Source organism: Empidonax traillii, unplaced genomic scaffold (genome assembly GCF_003031625.1).
Source record: "Empidonax traillii isolate 1590-97213 ecotype Southwest subspecies unplaced genomic scaffold, ASM303162v1 scaffold9:size3134949, whole genome shotgun sequence".
Taxonomy (NCBI): domain Eukaryota; kingdom Metazoa; phylum Chordata; class Aves; order Passeriformes; family Tyrannidae; genus Empidonax; species Empidonax traillii.
In genome coordinates this window covers 2,500,459-2,521,840 of record NW_020955202.1, presented here as the reverse complement: position 1 = coordinate 2,521,840, position 21,382 = coordinate 2,500,459, and the positions used below count along the sequence as shown (strand labels likewise).

The following is a 21,382-nucleotide window of genomic DNA, read 5'->3' as shown; positions in this document are numbered from 1 at the left end:
CTTGTCTTAGCTTGATCATAATAACAATAATTGAGGCTTCCATGCTCAGACTGAAAAGTCTGTGTGTGCACGAGCGTAAGGGGAGCATTTGGTTCCTTCTCTGTTTAATTTCATGCCCTTGATTTTGCATGTGGAGCAGTCCTGGTGGATAGCAGCATGTAGAAGATTCCTCATATGTTTGCTTCTCTCATTCACTTTAAGAATAACTTGATTCTTTCAAAGACCTTTTTTTTTTTTTTTCTCAACTAGAAAAAAAACTAACCAGAGTCTGGCAGCTTACTGACTCTTCCACGTGTACACTTAGGTATAGAAATGTTTCCACAATTTGATTTTGTGTTGCTGTGAGCGAGGATAACCATTCTACCATGTATGCTGTGGTGGCAGAGGCAGGCCAGAAGCTGTGCTGCTATGGTGGTCTTCTCAGAAGAGTCCTGGGCTGTGCTTGCTTACTGTTCATTAGTAATTTGGCAACTTAGAGCAGTTTGAGTTGGTTGCATTGAAGGTGAAAAGGGCTTTACAATGATTTTTTGCTTTGCTTGGCACTTCCCATGCTCTTGTTGTTCAGGATGGGCTCTCAAAAGAGTAAATGTATCTAAATTACTTCCAAGATACCTTTGTTAAAGCAGAACATAGATAAAACCTTGCTGTTCAGGGTGACCTGAGAAAGCTTTTAATGAATTTATGATCTTTTTTGCTGTGTTATTCTCTGTGTGTAATAATGCTCCCAAGTAAACTCTAAAGATACTGTAAATATCTTGTAAGTTAGAGGCAAAGCATGATGATGAAAATACTGTATGCATGTCATTGTGACTCATTAAAATACTATACAGAAGCAGTCCTTAATTGCAAGCAGGATTTCGTCTTCATTCCTCCCTCTGTCTTCAGTCTTTCTGTACAAGTTGCCACATCTGCTAGTTCTTTACATTGCTTCATTCCTGAGGTGGTGGGTATACTTGCTTCTTGGTTTCTTTTAGTTTTCAACCAGAGCTCCTAGGACTTCCATGGTGCTTACATGACCCATATGGCAGCCTGTGTTGAGCATGGTGTTTGCTCTGTGAAGAAACCTGCAAATGCAGAAGGGCACAAATTAGACCTTTGTGGCTCCCATGTTAGTGCAAGTGTTCAGCATTTTATTTAGAACAGCCAAAGTGTAGCAAACCTCACTCAACCAGAGGGACATTTGCTGGATACAGTGGGAAAAGTATGGCAATACTCTGTGTGTGCATCTCTGTTAAAGTTGTTAAGGGCTGGTGGGCCACTGGGATAAAGGTGTCATCTTTTCTTCTGTATGGCATTTGGTTCTCAGGTCCTGTCTGTGATTGGGAAATGTGCATGAGTACTTCATGTCTGCAAACTCCTGACACAGAATTAATGCATCTACATGAAATGATGCTGTTAGTACTGCTAGATAGCACACAGCAGTGCCATCTTTGTCAGGGTTTATATCAGTAATAAGTCTCATTGCAGTTTTTTCTTTATTTTTTAGCGTAGGTAAACCCTTACTAACATGAGAGGCTGAAGAAAAGTATCCTGTAGCAGAAATGTTTTGAATTTTCACTGTTACAGGGCGGAGAGGCAGTAACAAATCTGTCTGAAGAGAACTTGCCTTTAAATATATTTGTCTTGTAGCAAACGGTGTGGGAAAGTTTCTTGAGAAGACAGATGTAAGAAATGTTTCCTCTGGATTCTTCAGCTGTCTGTGATTGCTACTGATTCAGATTTTTTGTCTCGAACATGGCATGTGTAATACACCAGTAGTTCTTTCTTGATCAGAGAATGTGCAAAAAGACTGTTCTATATGCACGTAAGACCTACCTGGAAGATACTGGTACTGTGTAATTGAGTTCTCTTATCTACTGATTGCCTCAGAAATGCATTAAGGAAATTGGTCAGTTACAGAATTAAATTCTCATACCTGTACATGCAATCTGTAGTATTTTTCTCAATCTTAAAAGCCTGGATTGTTTGAATAACTGTATAAAAATTGAATAATTGCATCTTCCTGCCATGGTGATGGAGGCTAGCTGGGAATGTTGACTGATTTTCTCTTAATCTGAGTAGATGTATGGTTTCTCATTGAAAGCCTTTTACTTTAGTATTTGTATTTTCAAGTGGTATGCTTAAGTAAGGTGTTGATAATCTGCCTTGGTGACGTTTGGATTTGAAAAGATTTGGGTTTGGATCTTTATCTGAACTTCTGTGACCAAAATAATGCAAACTGTGAAGTGTATTTATCTGAAAAAGATGTGTTTTGTGGTTAACAGGTGTTCAGGTGTTCAGTTTTGGGAAAGTTTTTTTTATTTTTATGAAAATTTATTTACCCTTAAATAATAGATATTATAAAGGTAAGGTAAAAGAAACATAAGTTAAAGTAATTATGGTGGAAGAAAGGGTAAAGATTCAAAATCAGAAAACCTAAGACGACAAGGGAAAAGGAATTAAGGTGAAAGACTAACCTGCTGTGCTTTTGCCATAATGCTCCTGAGTTTATAAATAAACTCCCAAATTCTCAAACGCTATAAGCTTAATTTTAGAAGTAACTTTCTTTTTTAGTGATGTGTGTATATATATTTATGTTTTTCAGACTCTCAGTGTGCAGTCTTCAACAAATGGTCAGTTTGTCTCTCCCAGTGATATTCAGTTGAAATGTAATTATTGCAAAAGTTCTTTTTGTTCAAAGCCAGAAGTACTGGAATGGGAGGTAAGGGTTTTTTTGGTGTTATTACAATGATGAAGTGTTAAAAAGTTTAAACTTTGAACTCCAGTGCAATTTTTCTAGATAACTATTTTATAAGGTATTGAAGCTTAAAAAGTTCAGTTAAAATCTATCTAGTTCTATAGAATATAATTTAACTTCAGTATGGATAAAAGCAGAAGTCTTTGTTCATATATAGTATCTGTGGAGTTTAAAGAAAAATGTAATTTCTCAGGTCAGCTGTAAGTCTGAAATCTGCTTTCATCTTCAGTTTTTGCACTTCCCTATGAACTGAGAGAAGTATCTGAAGAGGGTGTGCTAAGATTGATTGACGTATTTTCCACTCGGTATTTTCATGTGAAATAAAGAGTATTTGTAGCACTCACTATTAGCTTAATTGGAATTTGTTAATTTTTAGCAGTTTTAGAAGTCGTTTGTTCGCACTTGTGTTTGCTTTGGAAGTTGTGTTTTAATGGCAGCTGTTATTTAAAATGCGCTATCCAGACCTTAAGATTTTATCCCTTAACCCTATTCATGATGCTTTGCAACTTTGCATTTAGAACAAAGTGTATCAGTTCTGCAGCAGAGCATGTTCTGATGATTATAAGAAACTGCACTGCATAGTTACATACTGTGAATACTGTCAAGAAGAGAAAACGCTGCATGAGACGGTGAATTTCTCTGGTATCAAAAGACCCTTTTGTAGTGAAGGTATGTATGTATTTGTTTTCTTCCTAAGGTATTGGTCATTGTAGTTCTACTGTGGTTGACTTACTTTGATAATATTTAATGTTAAAATTTAAGGTAACAACTCATTATAGTATATTTGAGGCTAAACCAGAAGTTTCTTCATCATTATTATAAATGAAATGAAAGTACTTGTTAATTTATCTGAGCTGCCTTTAGAGCTTTTCACCACTTGCTCCAGGTTAAGGAAGAGCGAGTAATTCCTGAGTGTGTGTATAAACACACACATATGTAAGGCACATGCATGTATATATGTGCACAAAAAAATAAATTTTTTAAAATTTATTTAGCAGAGCATATACCAACAGTAACTGCACTGATGAATACCAAACTTTCTCTTTGATTAGTATTTTCAAAATTCAACACAACAGTGGACGTTCTGTGTTGGCTTAGAATGGTTACTTAAGCAATAACTTGAATGATGCCTGTTGATGTGTGTTGATTACTGTCGCTATAATTTTTTGACTAATTACTCAAATTTTCAAAAAGAATACAAACTAAAACAGAACTATATGGTCATAGGATTCTTTAAAGTTTCAGTAAAGCATGGTTTTAATAGAAACAGCAAAATGGAGTCTTAACAAGGACCTATCCTTTCCACTTCTGGTGAGCTCTCCTTTGAAACTGGTATTTAATCATGATCTTAGAAGTCCTTAGAAATTTACTGTGGGTTTGGATGACCTATCTCTTAAGAATATAGCAAATATTGTTTTTCTTTAGTTATAATAATAAGACTTTCACTGTCAGTTGATAAACCCTGCTGAAGATCTCTGCTTTCAAGCAGATTAAATTTGTAGGAGGATCCTGTTAAGCTAGAGAAGGGTGGAGTGCAGGATTGGAGGCAGCCTTCCTTTCATGCCATTCCCTTATTATTCTGGACTCTGCAATCTTTTGTTTCTAAAGAATGGAGTGTGGCAACTTAGTTTTTTTTGCTGTGTTCTGGACTGCAAAGTGATAGCTGTAGAGTAAAAAAAGGACAAATGAAGGCCCAGCTTCACACTGCATCATTGCAGTGCTCAGCAACATCTAGCCAGAAATTGATTCTATGAATTAAACAATTCCACAGAATATATTTGAACAAGAGCAAACTACCTTTCTGGAGATTACAGTATATGCTTATATTACTGTGAATATTAACAACTCCCTCATTTTAAAGCCTGGTGACTGTCACAACAAACCCAGTAAGATTCATAATGCCAGCTATACCATATTACTGCTTCTGTATGAGGAGGCTTGAAATAAGTGAGGACTTGTGTTTCCTATTGGAAGATTTGAGGAAGGAAAGAAATAAAAACAGACTCTGCTGCATGAATATAGTTACTAAGTGGGGAGAGTCTTATTGCCAGATGTCTTACTGCAAGTCTTGAGTTTTGTGTTAGACTGCCAGCTTAGGAGGAAATACTGTTTTCTGTGAGGGTGAATATGTGAAATGTTACCATAAAACCAAATTTTATCAACTTACTGTGATGATCTGAACCACTGAGTAACAGAGAGAGAGTAGTCAAAAGCACCGTTAAGTAGATTATAACTTGAATAAATATAGCACATATGTGCAAGCTGTAGCTGAGGTGATGAATATGACAAAGAGCTGATATGTCCCTGATGCAAATAATCTGGTGACCTGGACAGAAATTCCATAGGAAGAACCTAGGTCATGTATTTTAAAGGAAAACCAATGATTGTCATCAATGGCTGCAGAAACATTGCAGTCTAAGAGTTAACAGTGTTTAGATCTGGTGTGGGAAGGAGAGCACCAGGACTTTTGGTGGATGGAGTGGAGGTCAACAAATAGAAGTGCCATCATCAGAGTTGATAGATGCTGCTTCACCCTTTTCCAGGCACCTGTTTGTCTTCAGTGTCAGAGCCTTTTCCCAGGTACATGTCCAACTGTTTGTCAAATAGAAAAACTAGAAGAAATACAAAATACTTGTTGGATATGGAGGCCATCCTGGTTTTGATATTGCAAAGTGTTCAAGAAACCTCACCAACATAGATTATTTTTTTGAGCGTGCAATTATTCTTCACCAGAAGACAATGTGTCATCACAATTTGAGAAGGAATAGCTGAAAGTACTCAGTCACAGAAGTTACTGGCATTTTTGGGACGAAATTGAACTCTCGAGGGAAAATAATGGGAAATTTCGGGTATATGTTTATAAAAGGGTCCTGATAAAATCAGCGGAAGTAAAGAGGTGTTAAAATTTCTGCTAGTGTAGTTATTTGTTCATCTTCAAGCAAAGTGATGGGAAAGCATATATAAGATCAACGACAAATATCCCTTGACTGTTAAGAACTGCCTAGCTGGAGTACTGAAGATGTCATCATTGCTCTGCTCATATTCTTCATATCTGAGGGTTTTTTTACACCTGCATATACTTACACATTTATATACAAAGCCCGGCAACCACATTAAAGTCTCTGGGATCAGTATTTCTGTGCACTTTCATCCCAACTCTGTTCCTTTATGTGTTTCTTTTGAGATATTTAAAATATGTGCAGGGAGTAGCTGAAACTTCCATTACAGTAAGGTGTAATTAGAACTGACCTAGATTATGTGCTAAAGATGATTATTAATTCTCCCATGGTTTTGTTTGAAAGCTGGATGCTTCGTGGAGAATGAACGGACTAGTGGAAAGAGTTTAATCTGTTCCCCTGGTTCTGAGGCTTTGGAAATTAAACTGTCCTGGTGTTTTGCCACTAGAGTGGTGCATTCCAAAATACCAGTATCTAAATTAAATACAATGCATATTATATATACTAAAGAAGATCAAAGTTGCTTGTGGATTTTTATGTGTGTATAGTGGCGTGAGTGACAACTGAGGATAGGCTGTGAAAGTTTTTAATCCTGAGGACACTTTTGAGTTATTGGCGCTTGGGGTTTTTGGGAGTGGGTTTTCTTGAGGTTTTTTGTTTGTTTGTTTTTGTTAATATATATCCCTTCTGAGAGTCTAGGCCAAAAAACCTTTGGCAATCCAGCAATAAAACTATTTTATGGTGAGTATCACCATAATTTCTATTTTACTGTAGACTTATTTTGCATTCAGTAATCTTTTTAGTAGAACTAAGTGTTATGATTTAAATAAACAGGCTTAATAATTTTATAATGCCAATTTTAATAATACTGATTCATATCCAGTAGTCTGTTTCTTGGAAGGAGAAGGTCAATAAGCTATGGAGTAACTCAGTTATCTGATGCTTAGGAATTACTTTCAAATGGATAATACAGATAAAAGACAGCTATGAAACCAGCAACCGTACTGTCATCTTGATAGCATGCTAATCACTCTCTGGGAATTATGGATTCTGCAAATTAAACTCGGTGTAGACAATTCTGATGTTTCATCTGAGTAGAGAGAACCTCTTTTGAAATACTGTCAAGCTGGCAAGTAGAAAAAGAAATTTAGAAAATTAGATGAGTATAGAACTGAGAATGTCTAGAATGTCTTTAATCTTCTTTTAAAGCATTGTAGATTTTAGAGTGGGATTTTTCTGACCATTTGTTCAGTAAAGTATACTACTAAATGATTAGTTGATGAATTTTTAGATTTACATGAAAACATTACAGATAATTGAGATTAGCCTAAATGCGAGTGTGTTAAATCTTATACAGGTGCTTACAGAATAGTTTTTCACAACTGATTAAGATACTACCTGAAATTTATAGCAATTCTTGTTGTTATTAGAAACAGAAAAAAACTGATATAAAAATTGATGTGCGATATGAAGTGTGCTTAGACTTAGTTAGAATTGCTGGGTTTCTCTGATCAGTGGACCAAGGAAGCTGTGCCGAGCTACTGTGTTCCCCTAGATGAAGGGAGTTGCCATCAAGCCTGCTTGAATCACTTTGTTCCTGATGTTTGGTCTCTTTATTTTTAAAGTGAGGGCTACAGAAACTGTTTAAACACAGCTTTGTAATAGTTTACATTATCAGCTATCTATTTTAGAGGCACTGATATGGCTCTTAAAAATAAAATGGACAGAATTTGGGCTAACATACAGAAATTCTTGAAGACTGTAGAAAAACATCCTTTTTTATGCAAAATTTTATGATATAATTGCAACTTGCTAATTGCATATTACTTCGCAATAGCTATCGAGCATTGGTAAGTAGTACAGGAGGTGATTATAGGGGGGAAAGATATTTAGTGTGTGTAAAATTTCATGTCACAGTTAAGTGTTTTGCATAATGAAATCTTCTTTTACTAGCTCTTGGGTTTGTACTTCACAGAGGTATTACCTCACCTTTCTACAGCTTTTGACAGAGGCCTACCATGTTAAAATAACTTGTTCTTGCTATGGTGCTTTTTCAGTTCTAGCCTACCATGTTACAGAGTTTGGCTTTGCTCATGAATACTTGATTTGGCCATATCCCTCTTGAGATAAATTCTATCCTAAAATATCGGCTTCCTGATGGCTTTCTTTGAAGGTTATTTGGTGCTGATTTGGAATATCATGGCAAAAGGGTACAAATGAAAAGCAAAACACATCTTAAATGCTATAAAGTGTTACTATGGGAATATATTCCTTCCCAACAAGTCAGGTTAGTAGAGAAGGGGAAGTCAAATGTGGAGGGATTTTGAGGTGCCTGAGCTATTCTGAGAGAATATGACCTCCTTTAACCGCTATGGACAGAAGGTACAATGGGACATCCCTGACACCGCCTGGAGCCATGACAGTTTTCATTAGGGAACTCTGATAGCACAGTGCAGTTGTTCAGGCCACATCATCTGATTTCATAGTCTGGTATTAAATCTTTGAGCTGCAGATGGCTGTTTGAAACAAATTTTAATACTGTAAAAGCTCAAATATTCTTTTCTGCTGATAAAAATAAGTAAGGGAAATGAGACAGCATATTCAGATCTGACAAGTTCCTTGTGAAATGTTTAACAGGTTCCCTTGCAACAAAAGCACCAAGTGAAGGCTTTTGGCTATGCCAAAGGAAAACATAGTTCCATGCCTTCTAGGCAAACACACTTGCAAGAGCTGGAAAGTTGGTTCTTGTGGTATTCTACTTGTGGAATAGGCTTGTTGGGTAGATGTAGTTTCCAAAGAGTGCTTGCTGGATGCATGTCTTCTGAAATTACTTGAAATTTTTAACTTGTTAACCTGGATTTTGGTATTTCTGGTAGTGTTCTTGTAGTTGAAAAATATGCTGTGGAAGAGATTATGTTTATCTTCCTTCTGTCTGTAGAGGGAGAACACTGATACTGTTCAAGACACGTCATTTAAATTTTGAGTACATGTTGTGCTGAATTTTGAGATTTTTTTTTTCCTTATTCATGGAGACCTAATTTCTAGCATAGTGAAGAGTATCAAATGAACTCCTGTGCACTGTTCGACGTCAGTGGTCCTTGTTATCATGCTTTGGTTTTAATTCCACTGTTGTGTCTTTTAAAGAGGTTTGCGATAGTTTTATAAGTGAAGATAGCATTGGCTGTTGCAGGTAAGGGGTGATGCAGTTTAAGGTGCTGAGACTATAAGCACAAAAAGAAAGCTTATAAAGATGCTTCTTATTAATCTGAAAGAAGAATCAATGTGGAAAGATTTAAGAACAACCAAAACACGAGTAATTAGGTGGGAGTAGGAGAGAGGAGAACAGAAGGAGATAATATCTAATTATCAGAAAATATTAGGATAAACTGAGGGTGTATAAAAGTTGAATTGAATAAGGATAAAAGGTTCTTAAGCTGCAGACAAGGAAGGAAGTGGTACACAGCTTCTCTGTTACATAAAGAGGATGGGGTCTACTTTAATAGTAATCTAAGCAGGACCCAAAATTTGGATGCATTGCATTGGTTTTCCTAAGGATAATGATGTTTCTTATGAATCCAGAGAGAGCAGATGATAGGAATGTGGGTATGGAAGAGGTAGCTGTTGCATGCAAATCAATTCAGAGGGAGATACAGCAGAAAATTGTGGGCAGAACGTAGCTCCAGAAATCTTTAAGGCCTAGCTTGTGATGCTACAGGCCTGTTGTTGTTCTTCTCTAGATGAAGTTGTTAATGGATGACAGTGGAAATTATTACAAGATGAGAGAACAGTAGGTATTGTATGTTTCTTGAAGGACAAAGATAACCTAGTAAGTACAGCCTTTCAGAGGTAAAAAACCAATTGCTTTTAGGATGGAACAGTTACTTTCTATAAGAGATATTATTCTCTGTGATAAAAAGAAACTGGTGTTGAGGATTCAGGAATATTTCTAGTTCAGCATTCCTTTTTCACAGCTACTTGATGTGGAAATGTACTGAACTTCCTCTAATTCAGGTAGATGCTGCTAAGCAAAGTAAGATCAGGTGCTTAGTAGCTTGCTTACACTGAGTCTGCAGTCAGTGAAGCACATTTCCTACCATGGACAACTCTGCAGTGCTGGCAACTCTGCACAGCTGGACCTGGCAGCTCGTGGATCTGCCAAGAGAAAGGAAACCCTCTTAACCTGAAACTTCCCTGAGGTAAAGGTTTGGATGAGCTGGTTGGGTGTTGTCTTTTCAATAATCTTCTATTGCATGTGTTCAGATTCCTATCTTCTCTCAACCATTTACGTGGGGAACCAAAATTCCGGACTGTTGGAAGAGATGGGTTTTGTGCTGGGCTTTGCTTGGAAGCCAGAATTCTAATAATGTAATTAAGGATATATTATGTTAATTTAGGACATACTCAGCTACTTCTTTTTTGCTGCTTCAGATTTTGAGTTGGAGATACTTTGAAAATGCTCCTTAGTGATCTAAGATGGGTGACTTGCAGAGTGGTCTGTTAGAACTTTGATAAAGACCATAACTGGTGTAGCTTGAGCCAGATAACCTGTGCTTACACTTTTCTTTGAAAATAAGAGCTGTTTTCTCAGTCACTTTAAAGCACTTAAAGGTTTCTATCTGGTCACACTGTAACTTGTGTGTCTGATGTTGTAGCTGAAATCCTGAGGAACTTGGGATTTTACTCCTAACATTTGTACAAAATGTTGGGGTTGTGTTAATACCCACCCCAGAAGGGAAGGGTAACTCAGCTTCTTGTTAATAAATCCTTTGGGGTGGATTAGAGTGGGACAATACTGAATCATCAGTGTTTGTAAATATACATATGTAGGGTTTCTTTTAGAAAAATTTTGTTTCAAAGGAAAACGGCTATGTAGTCATTTTGGTTGTTACCGTCTGTAATAATACAGCAATGTTAAAGCATACAAATAACACCTAAGGAAATGTATAAGGAAAGGAAGTGAAAGAAAGGATAAAAGTGAAAAGATAAATATAGTCACCACCCGCTGGATCCAGTGATGAAGCTCGCTAGTTGCAGCTTCGATGTCTATTGGTTGACGTGATGGTCTTGATCCTTTGGGGGTGGGGGAAAGCCCCCTAAACTCAAAGATTTCATGAGTTATTATACTCTGCAAGCTCAGGTGGGAACACCTAGTACTTCCCCTGGGGCAGGTGGAGAGTTTTACAATGGCCAGTGTCAGGGGACATGTCCTGAGTCTCTGGCACCTTCTAAGAAGTTACAGCTGCCTATTATGTCAGCATCAGTCATGGTCCATTGTGGTCTGTCAGCTAAGATGAATAGCCCAGGCTAGGTGTGAAATGTCTTCGATGCTCCCTGGAGGGATTTTCGCGGCAGAGTCCTCATGTAAGGGAGGACACTGGCATGATAAGAAGGATTATTCCACCTCCCAGGATTTGCCTCTTATCAGCCTCTTCCCTTATCTGGAAATCCAGTTTGTCTCTTCAGGTATGCAGGCCCTTCTGCACCTGGGAGAGCTGGACAGTAGTACCCCCTTATCTTATCTAAGGGTCCTTTCACAGTCAAAATTAGGGGGCTGGGCATGGCTGGATGAGCAGCTGTTTCTTTTCAGTTGGCTACAGTGGACAGAAGTCTTCTGGTGATCTTACAATATTTAAGCCATTAACCATTTCAGTCAGCTGTTTGTTTTAGGCAGTGCTTGTACTCATGAATCCCAAGTCCCCAGGGGAGTTAGGCTGTCCAAATCCTCAGGACTTTAGTGTTGATGCTGGAAAGATCAGATAACCAGTGCTTTTTGTATTACTTATCTGAATCATACTGTAAATCGAAGCCCACTTCATAGTCACATCTACAAAGCCATCATGGATGCTACTGCTGTGTTGATTCAGGATTTCCATTGTGCACCATGAAGACCAAGTTGTTGGAGCTCAGAACCTTTTTTTTCAAGGTCAAATACCTTTTTCCATACCAAGAAAGTCTTACTATTCGTGTCAAAACCACGACAAGATCTTGAAGCTAAACAACATATTCCCTGGCCAGGTAGATTAAGTTACCTATTACAAAGATGTGAAAAAGTTTCAGACAAATCTGAAGAATTTTGCTTATGATGTTGCAAAAGAAAACGTTTGTACTTCTGTTTTAACAGTCTTCACAGTTGTAACAATCTACTGTCAAATTTTATAAAGATGGATTTTCTGTCATCTGTAGAGGCCTCCTTCAGCAAGAACCGCTACAATCAGTGATCTATAGAAAAACTCCATGTTTTTCAGGCATTTAGTCTTAAGGTCTGGAATGTTAGACCTTTTGTTTCCCCTTACTTAATGTTCACTGCTGATTTTTTTCCATGAGTCACAGAGAGGTGGGAGATGTTTGACTGTAGAATGGAAAAGTTCTTACCTGATAACTTTTTTTCAATATAACATCAGCAGCATCTTCAATTTTACTTCCTGTAGTTTAGCAGCCAAAAGAAATGTCAACTTTGTCAATCCTTTTTGTAAACTATTTAGTCAGGTGGACATAAGTTGCCTGATTGGTAGTAGAGGAGTACTGCCAATCTCTAGCCTTGAAACGTTGATGCAACACTGGGTGGCTTTTCTAAGACACAGCTGAAGAGGAGGATACATTTTGGTGCTAAACTAGCTCTAGAATTGTAAAGCGGTGGAAAAAGTGATGTACCATGCAGTAACAGAGAGATGCAGCAGCAGGAAAAGATACTGGCATGAAATTTTGCATGCTTTTAATGGGTATTTTAACTAATAGCTTGCACACGCTGGTGTCTTTAGGATTGTTATTTCCTTCAAAGCAGTATATTTAAAATTGAAATTAGTTGTACTGTAAGGATGGTTGCTTAATTTGTCACTCTCCATCTGCACTGCCTGTTTTCTATGTTAGTAATTTTCTTTTAAAAACCAGATACAGTACTTTAAAAAAAAAAAGGTTAAAACTATTATTAGCTACCATGTCTTATTTGTGCAATATCCTATAATTGTCTTGTTTTGAAACTGCTAGCAAATTATTTTGTTAGCAAAGCTTGTTGCATTGCAAGTTAAAGTTTCTCGATAACCTTTTGGAAGATGCTGTCTGTTGCAGTTTCCACTTATATTCTTGTGCTTGTAGTGATTTAAAAACACTATCACAGTTTCACACATATGAATTCAACCCTAATAGACAACAGCACAAGTCACTTAATTGAAATTACTGAATTTTGTATTCTGTATGGCAGAGGAAGTGCAGCACATATGTTGCATATTGAGTTTTTTAACACACTGGAAGTACAGAAGTCTGCATCTGTTAGACTATATATATATCTGCCCTTGCAAAGTGGACACTTGGAAGACTTGAGTTCTGGTCATTGGTGGTCCTGTGATATTTGGGAGATGATAAAAACAGGTGCAGTACCTTAGATCTATGTAAATGTTCTCTCATCCCTCCAGTGTTTGATACAGAGAGTTACTTCGTCTTCTCATTCTGTTCTCTTCCGTAAAATTAGGACAATTACAGGGGTATATAGTATATGATTTAGGTATCAGATGAATAGATACTAGATTTGAGGTAGTTTAAATACATTATATTTTCAAAATAGCCTAAGGAATAGGTACGGTATTCATCTTTTAACACATTTAATATGTTAGAATTTCTTTTCTAATTTGCTTGAGGGAGGATCAGATTATGGAAGAATATAGCTGTCATTATGGCAACCTTGAAATTATGACTGCATAACAAATGAAAAAAGAAACAAACACAAAACACCAATCAACCAATACAACCAACAACCCCCAACCCAATATGAAAATAAAAAATATTAATTGCATACAAATTCTTCACAATTTTCATGTGTAATCTCCTATTACTGCATAATTTTTCTCAGTGCTGGTCATTACTTACTTTATAGTCATATTTTTTAAAGAAACTCCTCAGTTCTTAGGTCATCTTGTACATATTAGTGTTCTTAAAAATTAATGAGTTGTCTTAAGTGGTTTGTGGTATTATTATAAATAAAAATAGTAACAAAATTAGGTTGATCCATGAAGATAGGTATTTCTTTAGTAGATAGTATAGTCTGGATATCTCGTATTCTGAGCACGTGCAACTGAGCAATATAATTGCAAGTCAATGCTTTTGTATGGGTCTATATTAAAAGAAAATTATGTATTTTTTTCCTGACTGCTTATTCAGGGGTTTGATAAGCAAAGATTCAGCATAGGGTTTTGAAAAAGTTGCAGACATTACAGGAAACCATAGAGTTAAGGTATTCAGGTAAAAATGTCTTGAAATATAGTTTAATTATGCAACCTGATTTTGTCTGAAGCCCCAATTGTTAGCTGTTGTTGTATTAATTTACTTTTTGATATTTAACTCTTAACTGTGATATCTCTCTGTAAAAATTACTTTGTTCCTAATGTTTAAAATCTGTTTCCAGGCTGCAAGCTGCTATATAAACAAGACTTTGCAAGACGGTTAGGACTGAGATGTGTTTCTTGTAATTACTGCTCACAGCTGTGCAAAAAGGGAGCAACTAAGGAACTTGATGGTGTAGTGAGAGATTTCTGCAGTGAAGAGTGCTGTAAAAAATTTCAGGACTGGTACTACAAGGCAAGTAACTCAGAATTTTTGACGAGAGCTCCACAGTTAAAAAACCCCAAAATGCACATGTGAGGATATCTCAAGGACTGTGCAGCAAATATGGATTACTTCAACAAACCATTTGCTATGCAATAAGCAAATGTATTAATTTCATCATTTGAGTTTTTTAGATATAGGAGCAGCATTTCTGTCATCTGATTTTATTAATTCATTTGGCAAGGAAGTCTTGAGTTACAGAAAACCAAGAAATTACTATGTATATTTGTTACTTTACAACTCCAATTTTTTCTCAATTGATACCACATTTTTCTTGTCAAAACTTCTTTAATTGTGTATTCAGAATGTTGAAAACACTGTTAGTAGCAAATGGATACCTTGAGTTGACTGACAATTAAATAGGTTAGCGGAGTTTTTCTTGTTCCTATTTTTGCCTCCTCTTTTTGCCTTTTCCCTCTCCCACAGTTTGAACTGCAGAGGCTTATTCAAAGGGAAAAGCAAGACCAAATGGATTTCTAATAAAAGTTTAAATCAAACAGATGGCATCTATTTCTAAATCTCTGGAAGTTTAACTACCTTGTGAAGCACAACCAGCAAAGAGTTCACATTAAGAGGTTTTGTTTACATTTTTTGAAAGAAAGAGATGAAAACCTGCCATTAGTACCGTCGATAAAATATTTGATCTCTGGTGTGAACATCCTGGAAAGCTACATTGATAATATAAAAACAAGAACTACACTTGTGGATGCAATTGCAAAAAGACAGTACAAAATTCATCATCGTACCAAAACTCTGCACACAACCTGGAAGGCAATAAAAGCTTGAAATATTAGAGGGCTAGATACAAGTCCTGTAATTCAAGATGATCTACCTACCATAAAAGAACTGAATACGAAGATGTAGCTGATATTTTGGAATGGCTGATTCCAGAAATGTTATAGCCAAACGTTGTAAATTCTTTATCTTGAAAAATATATGTAGGGTACATTCCTAAAAGAAAACTACTGAAGACCATGTGTTTCTTTTGTCTCCTGTGAAAAGAGGGGAAGAAAGCTTGGCTGCAAAGTTCTTAACTAAAATGTTAACTTCATACAATAAGATTTAATCTATATGCCTTAAAACTTGGGGTATGGGGTGAAATTTATTCCTGCGTAAGAAGTGCCTTCTGATGGAGACCTTAATAAATCTTTGGTGTGCTTTAGAATCTTTTGGTGATTCAGCAAAGAATATAGTCTGGGAGTGTGCATACCAAACTAGTTTTGTGTACATAAGCTTCTATGGAAGCTGGTACTGTGATTCAGCTTTGAGAACCACTTGAAAACTTGGGCTTTGGGTTGCCTTGATTCGTGGGATAAAGATAATTGGCTCATTAAGTCTACTTAAGAAATGCTGATGGTATAGCGTTAAGGGAAGGTTGGATATGGTGTTGTGAAAAGGCAGTTTAAACAGATTTTCTGGTAACTAGTGACTTTTGATATTTTTGATGATTTTGAGGTGTTAGATATTTTTACTTTTTGAACCTTACACTTGCTAGTGGAACTAGTGTTTCATGATGAAGAATTGTTTATGGTCATTTTTTTCAAGTGCTTCTTAAAGCCTTTACGTAGTTGGGTTTTGGTTATAAAAGGTTGGGATTTATTATATGGGGAAGACATATAATACATGTTAGAAAATTGTGTCTTTTGCTAAAATTGTCTTTTTTTTTTCTACCTCCTTTCTCGTAACTTCCACCACTTTTATAAAAGTCACTCCAGATATATTAGATTTGGTACTGCATCATTAGCTCATATTCTTACCTAGCTATAAATAGATGATGATCAAAATGTAGGAAGACAGAACAGATAAGGACCACTCCCAAAATTTGTACTTCATTAGCTGTTTTGTCTGTTAGCTTCTTAAAAGAATAGTTACATATGTATGAGCTTTGTCTCATTTTTGCAATGTTTAGTGTTATTTTGGAGTTTCAATGATTGTGTACATGAAGAGAAATAAGTAGTAATAACCTAGTAATGTTTTAACACCATCATTGTGTTCATTAAACAAGTGTTTGTCTCCATCTTCTTTGTCTACTTTTTTTTATGAACACATCTTTCTCATGTAGTATTATCTGGAAAACATTGTAACCTTTAGAAATAATCACGGATTGTGGGAGAACTTCCCTGAATGCCAAAATTCTCTTCTCAAAAAGCCAGAAGTTAGCCATGGTAGAAGCACAATGACTCTTATCTGGAAGTGTTAGAAGTTCATCAGACTTATCTAGAATTGTCCTTTCAAACTAATATGAGGCATTGAAATACAAAAGAATAGTTCAGCCTAAGTATCTGTTGGGCAGCAGATACAGTTACCAGTTGGTGCCAATTTCTGAGGAAATTTCTGCTCTGTGGTGTCCATGCACCTCCAAGACGAAGAGGTAAAATTGTTGGTATCTTGAGGTTAGCTCCCCAAGGTATTAGACATCCTCCTTTAAACTTGCATGCAGTGGTTTAGATATTAATCTGAAAAATGCCAGGGCAGTTTCAGTATAAATGTCTTTAGTAGCCTGATGTTTGATGACCGTTTCCGTCATTCGATGTTATCCTAGAGCATTGAAAGTACCTTGAAAAAGAGTATACAGCTCTCAGAACAGCACAGAAATCTGTTTCTTTAAACATACATTGAGAAACATTGCTGAAAGTACTACAGCTGAAGTGCACACAGGTCATTTAAGGCTGCAGTGGAGAATTGATCAGACTCAGCATGCACAGTGGTGACTGTATTCAGTGGAGGTCAGGTGTCTGCAGCAAAGAGTAAGTAGGAGGTGGGGAGCTACAGTCCGAGGCATAGAAAAATTGTAGTGGCTGGTGAGCTCAGATAGCAATGATTGTCAGCAGTGTTAACGTTTGAAACTGGAGCCTGCGTTAATCAAAATGGTAAAGGCAGCAAGACAGCCTTGTGGAATTTCTCTTGTCTGAATTCAGCTGTTCTGTAGATGGCATCTTGATTTCCAGTAAGTACTCTTTCAGAACAGTTGATCTCCTCTCTCTGATAATTGTTCACTGCCTGGAAACATCTTTTGCTTCGTATTTATTGCAGTTGAAGTTATAGTAGACAGCTAAGATTAGGCCAAGTTAATACCATTGGAGAATATTTAGGAACAGGTGATGGAGGATTAAAAGTGTAAATAAAAGCCCCACATACAAAAGGCTTGTACTTTAACCCAAATTTGGGGCAAACATTAGTGATTTATACTAATATAGTGATTTATACTAATCACCATGCCCATTTGAACATGTTGAAGAAACGGGAAAAGAAATATACCAAAAAGTACTTACGAGTTTCAAAGGATTTCACATGCAGTTGAAGCACAGGAAGTAGAGATGGGCTTTTTGGAGACACAGAGCAAACTTGAAGGCAGGTATTTTGAAGAGTCATTTATAGTGACAGTATCCCAAATGAAGACATATGGAAAGGGGAAGGAAGGAAAAAATAGAAAATCATAGAATGTCATGATAACCATTAATTTACTTTCATTAAGTGTCATGGTCAGGGCAGTGGGTGAGCAAGAAGGAAGCAGGAAACTTCAGTGCATGGATGGGTGTATAATACTGAATGTAAGCATGACTATGGAAATGGTAGAATTATGGTGGAGCAGATGTAGGGATGAGAAGTTGAGGCATCACTGTAAAGGAATCTCTGGCTTCCTAGGGAGTAGTAATTTCTATGTGGAAGCAAACCAAATGTGGGGGTTTTTTACCTAATTAATTTGATAGCAGCCTGGGAGGGACAATAATACACTTATTCAAAGTCCTAAATAAGAAAGCAAACAAGCAAAGGGAGAAAACAGTTGCAGGAATCATAGAATCACAGAGTTTGGAGTTAGGGAACGTTCAAAGGCCTTCTAGTCCGACACCCTGGCAATGAGCAGAGGCATCCTCATTAAGATCCAGTTGCCCAGAGTCTCATCCAACCTGACCTTGAATGTTTCTAGAGATGTGCGGTCTACAATCTCTCTGGGAAACCTGTTCCAGTGTTTCACCACCCTCATTCTAAAAAACTTTTTTCTGATATCTAATCTAAATTGACCCTCTTTCAATTTAAAACCCTTACTCCTTGTCCTGTCACAACAGGCCCTACTGTAGGAAGGCTGTAGTTGCTGAATTTGAGAAGACTTGACCCGTTTTTCTTTCTTTGAAGGAGAGAAAAAATTGAGCAAAAAGTGGTGCTTTGATAGTCAAGCAGCTTGCAACAGGTCAGAATAGATGGGCTTTTCTGTACGTGGGTCAGCTGTCAATCAGTGTTAGGTGGGCTTGAGATTTAAAATTACAGTGAATTATATATATATTTTTTCTTTTGGTTGCTTTGGAAGATGCATTTACATTAAAGGTGTGAATTCACAGCTTCCCTGAACTGATAAGTCTAGACTATTTTGGCAACACTCTTCCTCCCCACGCCCTTCCAAGAATACAATTTACTTGCTCTTTTGTCCCACTGAGAAGATCTCTGCTGCAAAAAATAACTGTGGCTCAGCGTCAGTGGAAAGTCCAAGTGATAAATGTAACAAATTTGAGGGAGGACGGGGATAATGCAGTGCTGTAAGGTCTCTGACCTTGTATGCCCTGCAGGTGCCGAGCACTACTGCTGACACCTGCATAGAGGAGGGGGAAGAGAAATACCTGCCCTTCCAGGGGCACCTGGGGGTTAGTGTGAGGTGATCCTGAAGCTGCAGCTTTACTTGCTCACAATTTAAAGCTGGTTATCCTGTTAGAATAGAGTCTCTATGTATCATCTTTAAATACTTGAAAATTACAACTGAGAGCTTAATTTCTTACATTGCCAGAGGATGGTGCCAGCCTGTTCAAGTACAGAGAAGGAATTAAACGTTTAATTACTTTTTACGATTTGGACTAATTGGCCTGTACATACGTTTTTGGAGTCACTAAAACTACAGTTGGACTTCCTTTTGGTTTGTTTTGTTTTTTAGCTGTCAGAGCCTTATGGTAACTGCAATGTTGTGTATGGTTTTATGTATTAATGTTTTATGTTGCATATTATTATAACTTCCCTCTTCCTCTTCTGGCTATATTATTAGGTTGACTTACTTTGGATTCCTGAGTATCTATAAAGCTTTTATTTTTTTTTAAGGTCTGCTTTAGGATGGAGGTTGCAAGCAATATTGAGGCAAGCTGTAGTGCAAACAGTTCTTTGCTCAGTTTAAGATCTGAAACTGGGGCTGCCACTGTTCAAATAATAATTTATAGCATGGCAGATTAAATGCAGTGGAATCTATTTTGGAGAAAACCAGTATCTGTCATGTGATGCCTCATGAAAATATCATGTAGGCTGGTGAAAGATAATGTTTGAGTTTCAAGTTATGTGCCAGTTACATTTTGGGGAGCCCTCTTTAGTTTGAGAGCAATTGTGGTTTATCAGTTAGAGAGAAATTTGGATAAATTAAAGAACTGGAATCTAAAATTGTTGCCAAACTACTAAAATAATGAAAATATAAAAGCTACACTAAAGGGCTGATTTGGTACCTAGAGAAGTGATTCTGTTGGTGACTTAAAACAAAGCCACCAAGCTTTGGAGGGGGAAAATAATAACTATTTGTCCTCAGTTCAATAGAGTCATTGAGGAGTCTGTCACTTTCTGCTCTTGTTTTGCAGAATGCTTCAATAGAATTAATTAGAATTGATGCATAAAATTAAATTTTTTTGCTGACTGTTTAGAAGTGAGCAATTTTTAAAGACTTAGTGAAGAGGTAGTAAAACAGAGTAGATTTATTCTGGTTGTAAACCCCCAGCAAACAGTGAAGAATGAAGTAACAGATGTGCCTGTGTACACAAGTTAGGAGGTGGCATGACTACTTTACGTGAGCGAGACTTGACTGAGTAGTGGTAATGAGGCCTCAGTACTCTTAAAAATGTTACCTTTTAAAATGTAGAAATAATTTTTTTCCAAGGCTTGCTTAAAAATGTCAAAATCTTCCTTTGCATTAAGGCTGTACGGTGTGACTGTTGTAAGTCTCAAGGAACTCTCAAAGAGAAGGTGCAGTGGCGCGGTGAAATGAAGCACTTCTGCGATCAGCACTGTCTGCTCCGATTCTACTGCCAACAAAACGAACCAAATCTGGCAACCCAAAAAGGACCTGAGAACTTACACTATGGTAGGTGCTGCTTTGTGGCTGATAAATGTCGAACAAGATGCTTCCTTTAAATGAAAAATTGAAAGCTGCATAAATTACTTCTTTGTTGTGATAAACTGCATTAGGGATTATCATATTTTATGTTATAGTGAGAGGCATCAGTGAGCTGTTTTGGGTTAAGTGTAACTTTAGTACATATCATTATGGGAACAGAAAACATTTTCCTCTTTTCATCATGCTCCAGTTTGTCATTATTTGCTCTGTGGAAACACTTCTCAAAATCTGTTTTGGTCACAGAGAGCAGATAGATGCACTAAGAATGAAAAAAAAAAGAAATAAATTAAAAGTAATTAAAAGGAAATAAGTGAAATGGAAACGAAAAGAGAATGGAATAAAAGTATCTAGATAAAAGGAGCACTGCTTTTTTTTTCCTTTCTGTTGGCAATAGGTACTGTGTAAATTTGCTGATGGGCGCTGAATGCAGGTTTGTGTGGTATGAATGGCAAGTCAGGCAAAGCTCAAATAAATCAGCTTTTAAATTAATGTAATCATGGCAACACAACTTCTTTGTATAACCATTTTCATGTTTGAACATTTTGGTATTTAGTTTTCTGAAAGAGGCTGTATTCACACCTGGCTAGAACATTGATTTAGTGTTTGCCTTTCTGTTAGACTCAGTACCAGAGTAGTGAGATGCCTGTGAAGGAAAAGTCTTGGGTGCAGTTCTCACCTGCAACATGGTGCTCATCAGTGCTGTTAATTTAACGTTATATTGATTAGAGATGTCTTGAGTTGCTTACTGAAATTTGCTTTGATTTTGAAAAAGGGCAAAAATAATTCTAAAAATGTTTCCTTATACTTTTAGATCAGGGCTGTCAAACCCCCCGGACAAAAATAACAGTAAGTACATATATTTAACACACACTCATAAATATATATATATCTATATATAAAAAGCATAATTAGATGTATTTTAAATGTGAGATAGAGCCTGGTGACTTAAGGGGATGC

At 36.8% G+C, this 21,382-nt stretch overlaps 1 protein-coding gene across 12 annotated transcripts in view; it reads left to right on the top strand.

Moving 5' to 3' along the window:
* The window catches only part of ZMYM2 (zinc finger MYM-type containing 2), an 81,946-nt gene that overhangs the window by 44,195 nt on the left and 16,369 nt on the right, over window positions 1-21,382 (top strand). For all 12 annotated transcript variants that reach the window (XM_027884695.1, XM_027884687.1, XM_027884660.1 and 9 more), the window contains 5 exons: window positions 2,585-2,701; window positions 3,256-3,406; window positions 14,090-14,262; window positions 20,227-20,392; window positions 21,237-21,271. In XM_027884695.1, the coding sequence (XP_027740496.1) occupies window positions 2,585-2,701; window positions 3,256-3,406; window positions 14,090-14,262; window positions 20,227-20,392; window positions 21,237-21,271 (642 nt within the window). The remainder of the gene's footprint in view (window positions 1-2,584; window positions 2,702-3,255; window positions 3,407-14,089; window positions 14,263-20,226; window positions 20,393-21,236; window positions 21,272-21,382) is intronic.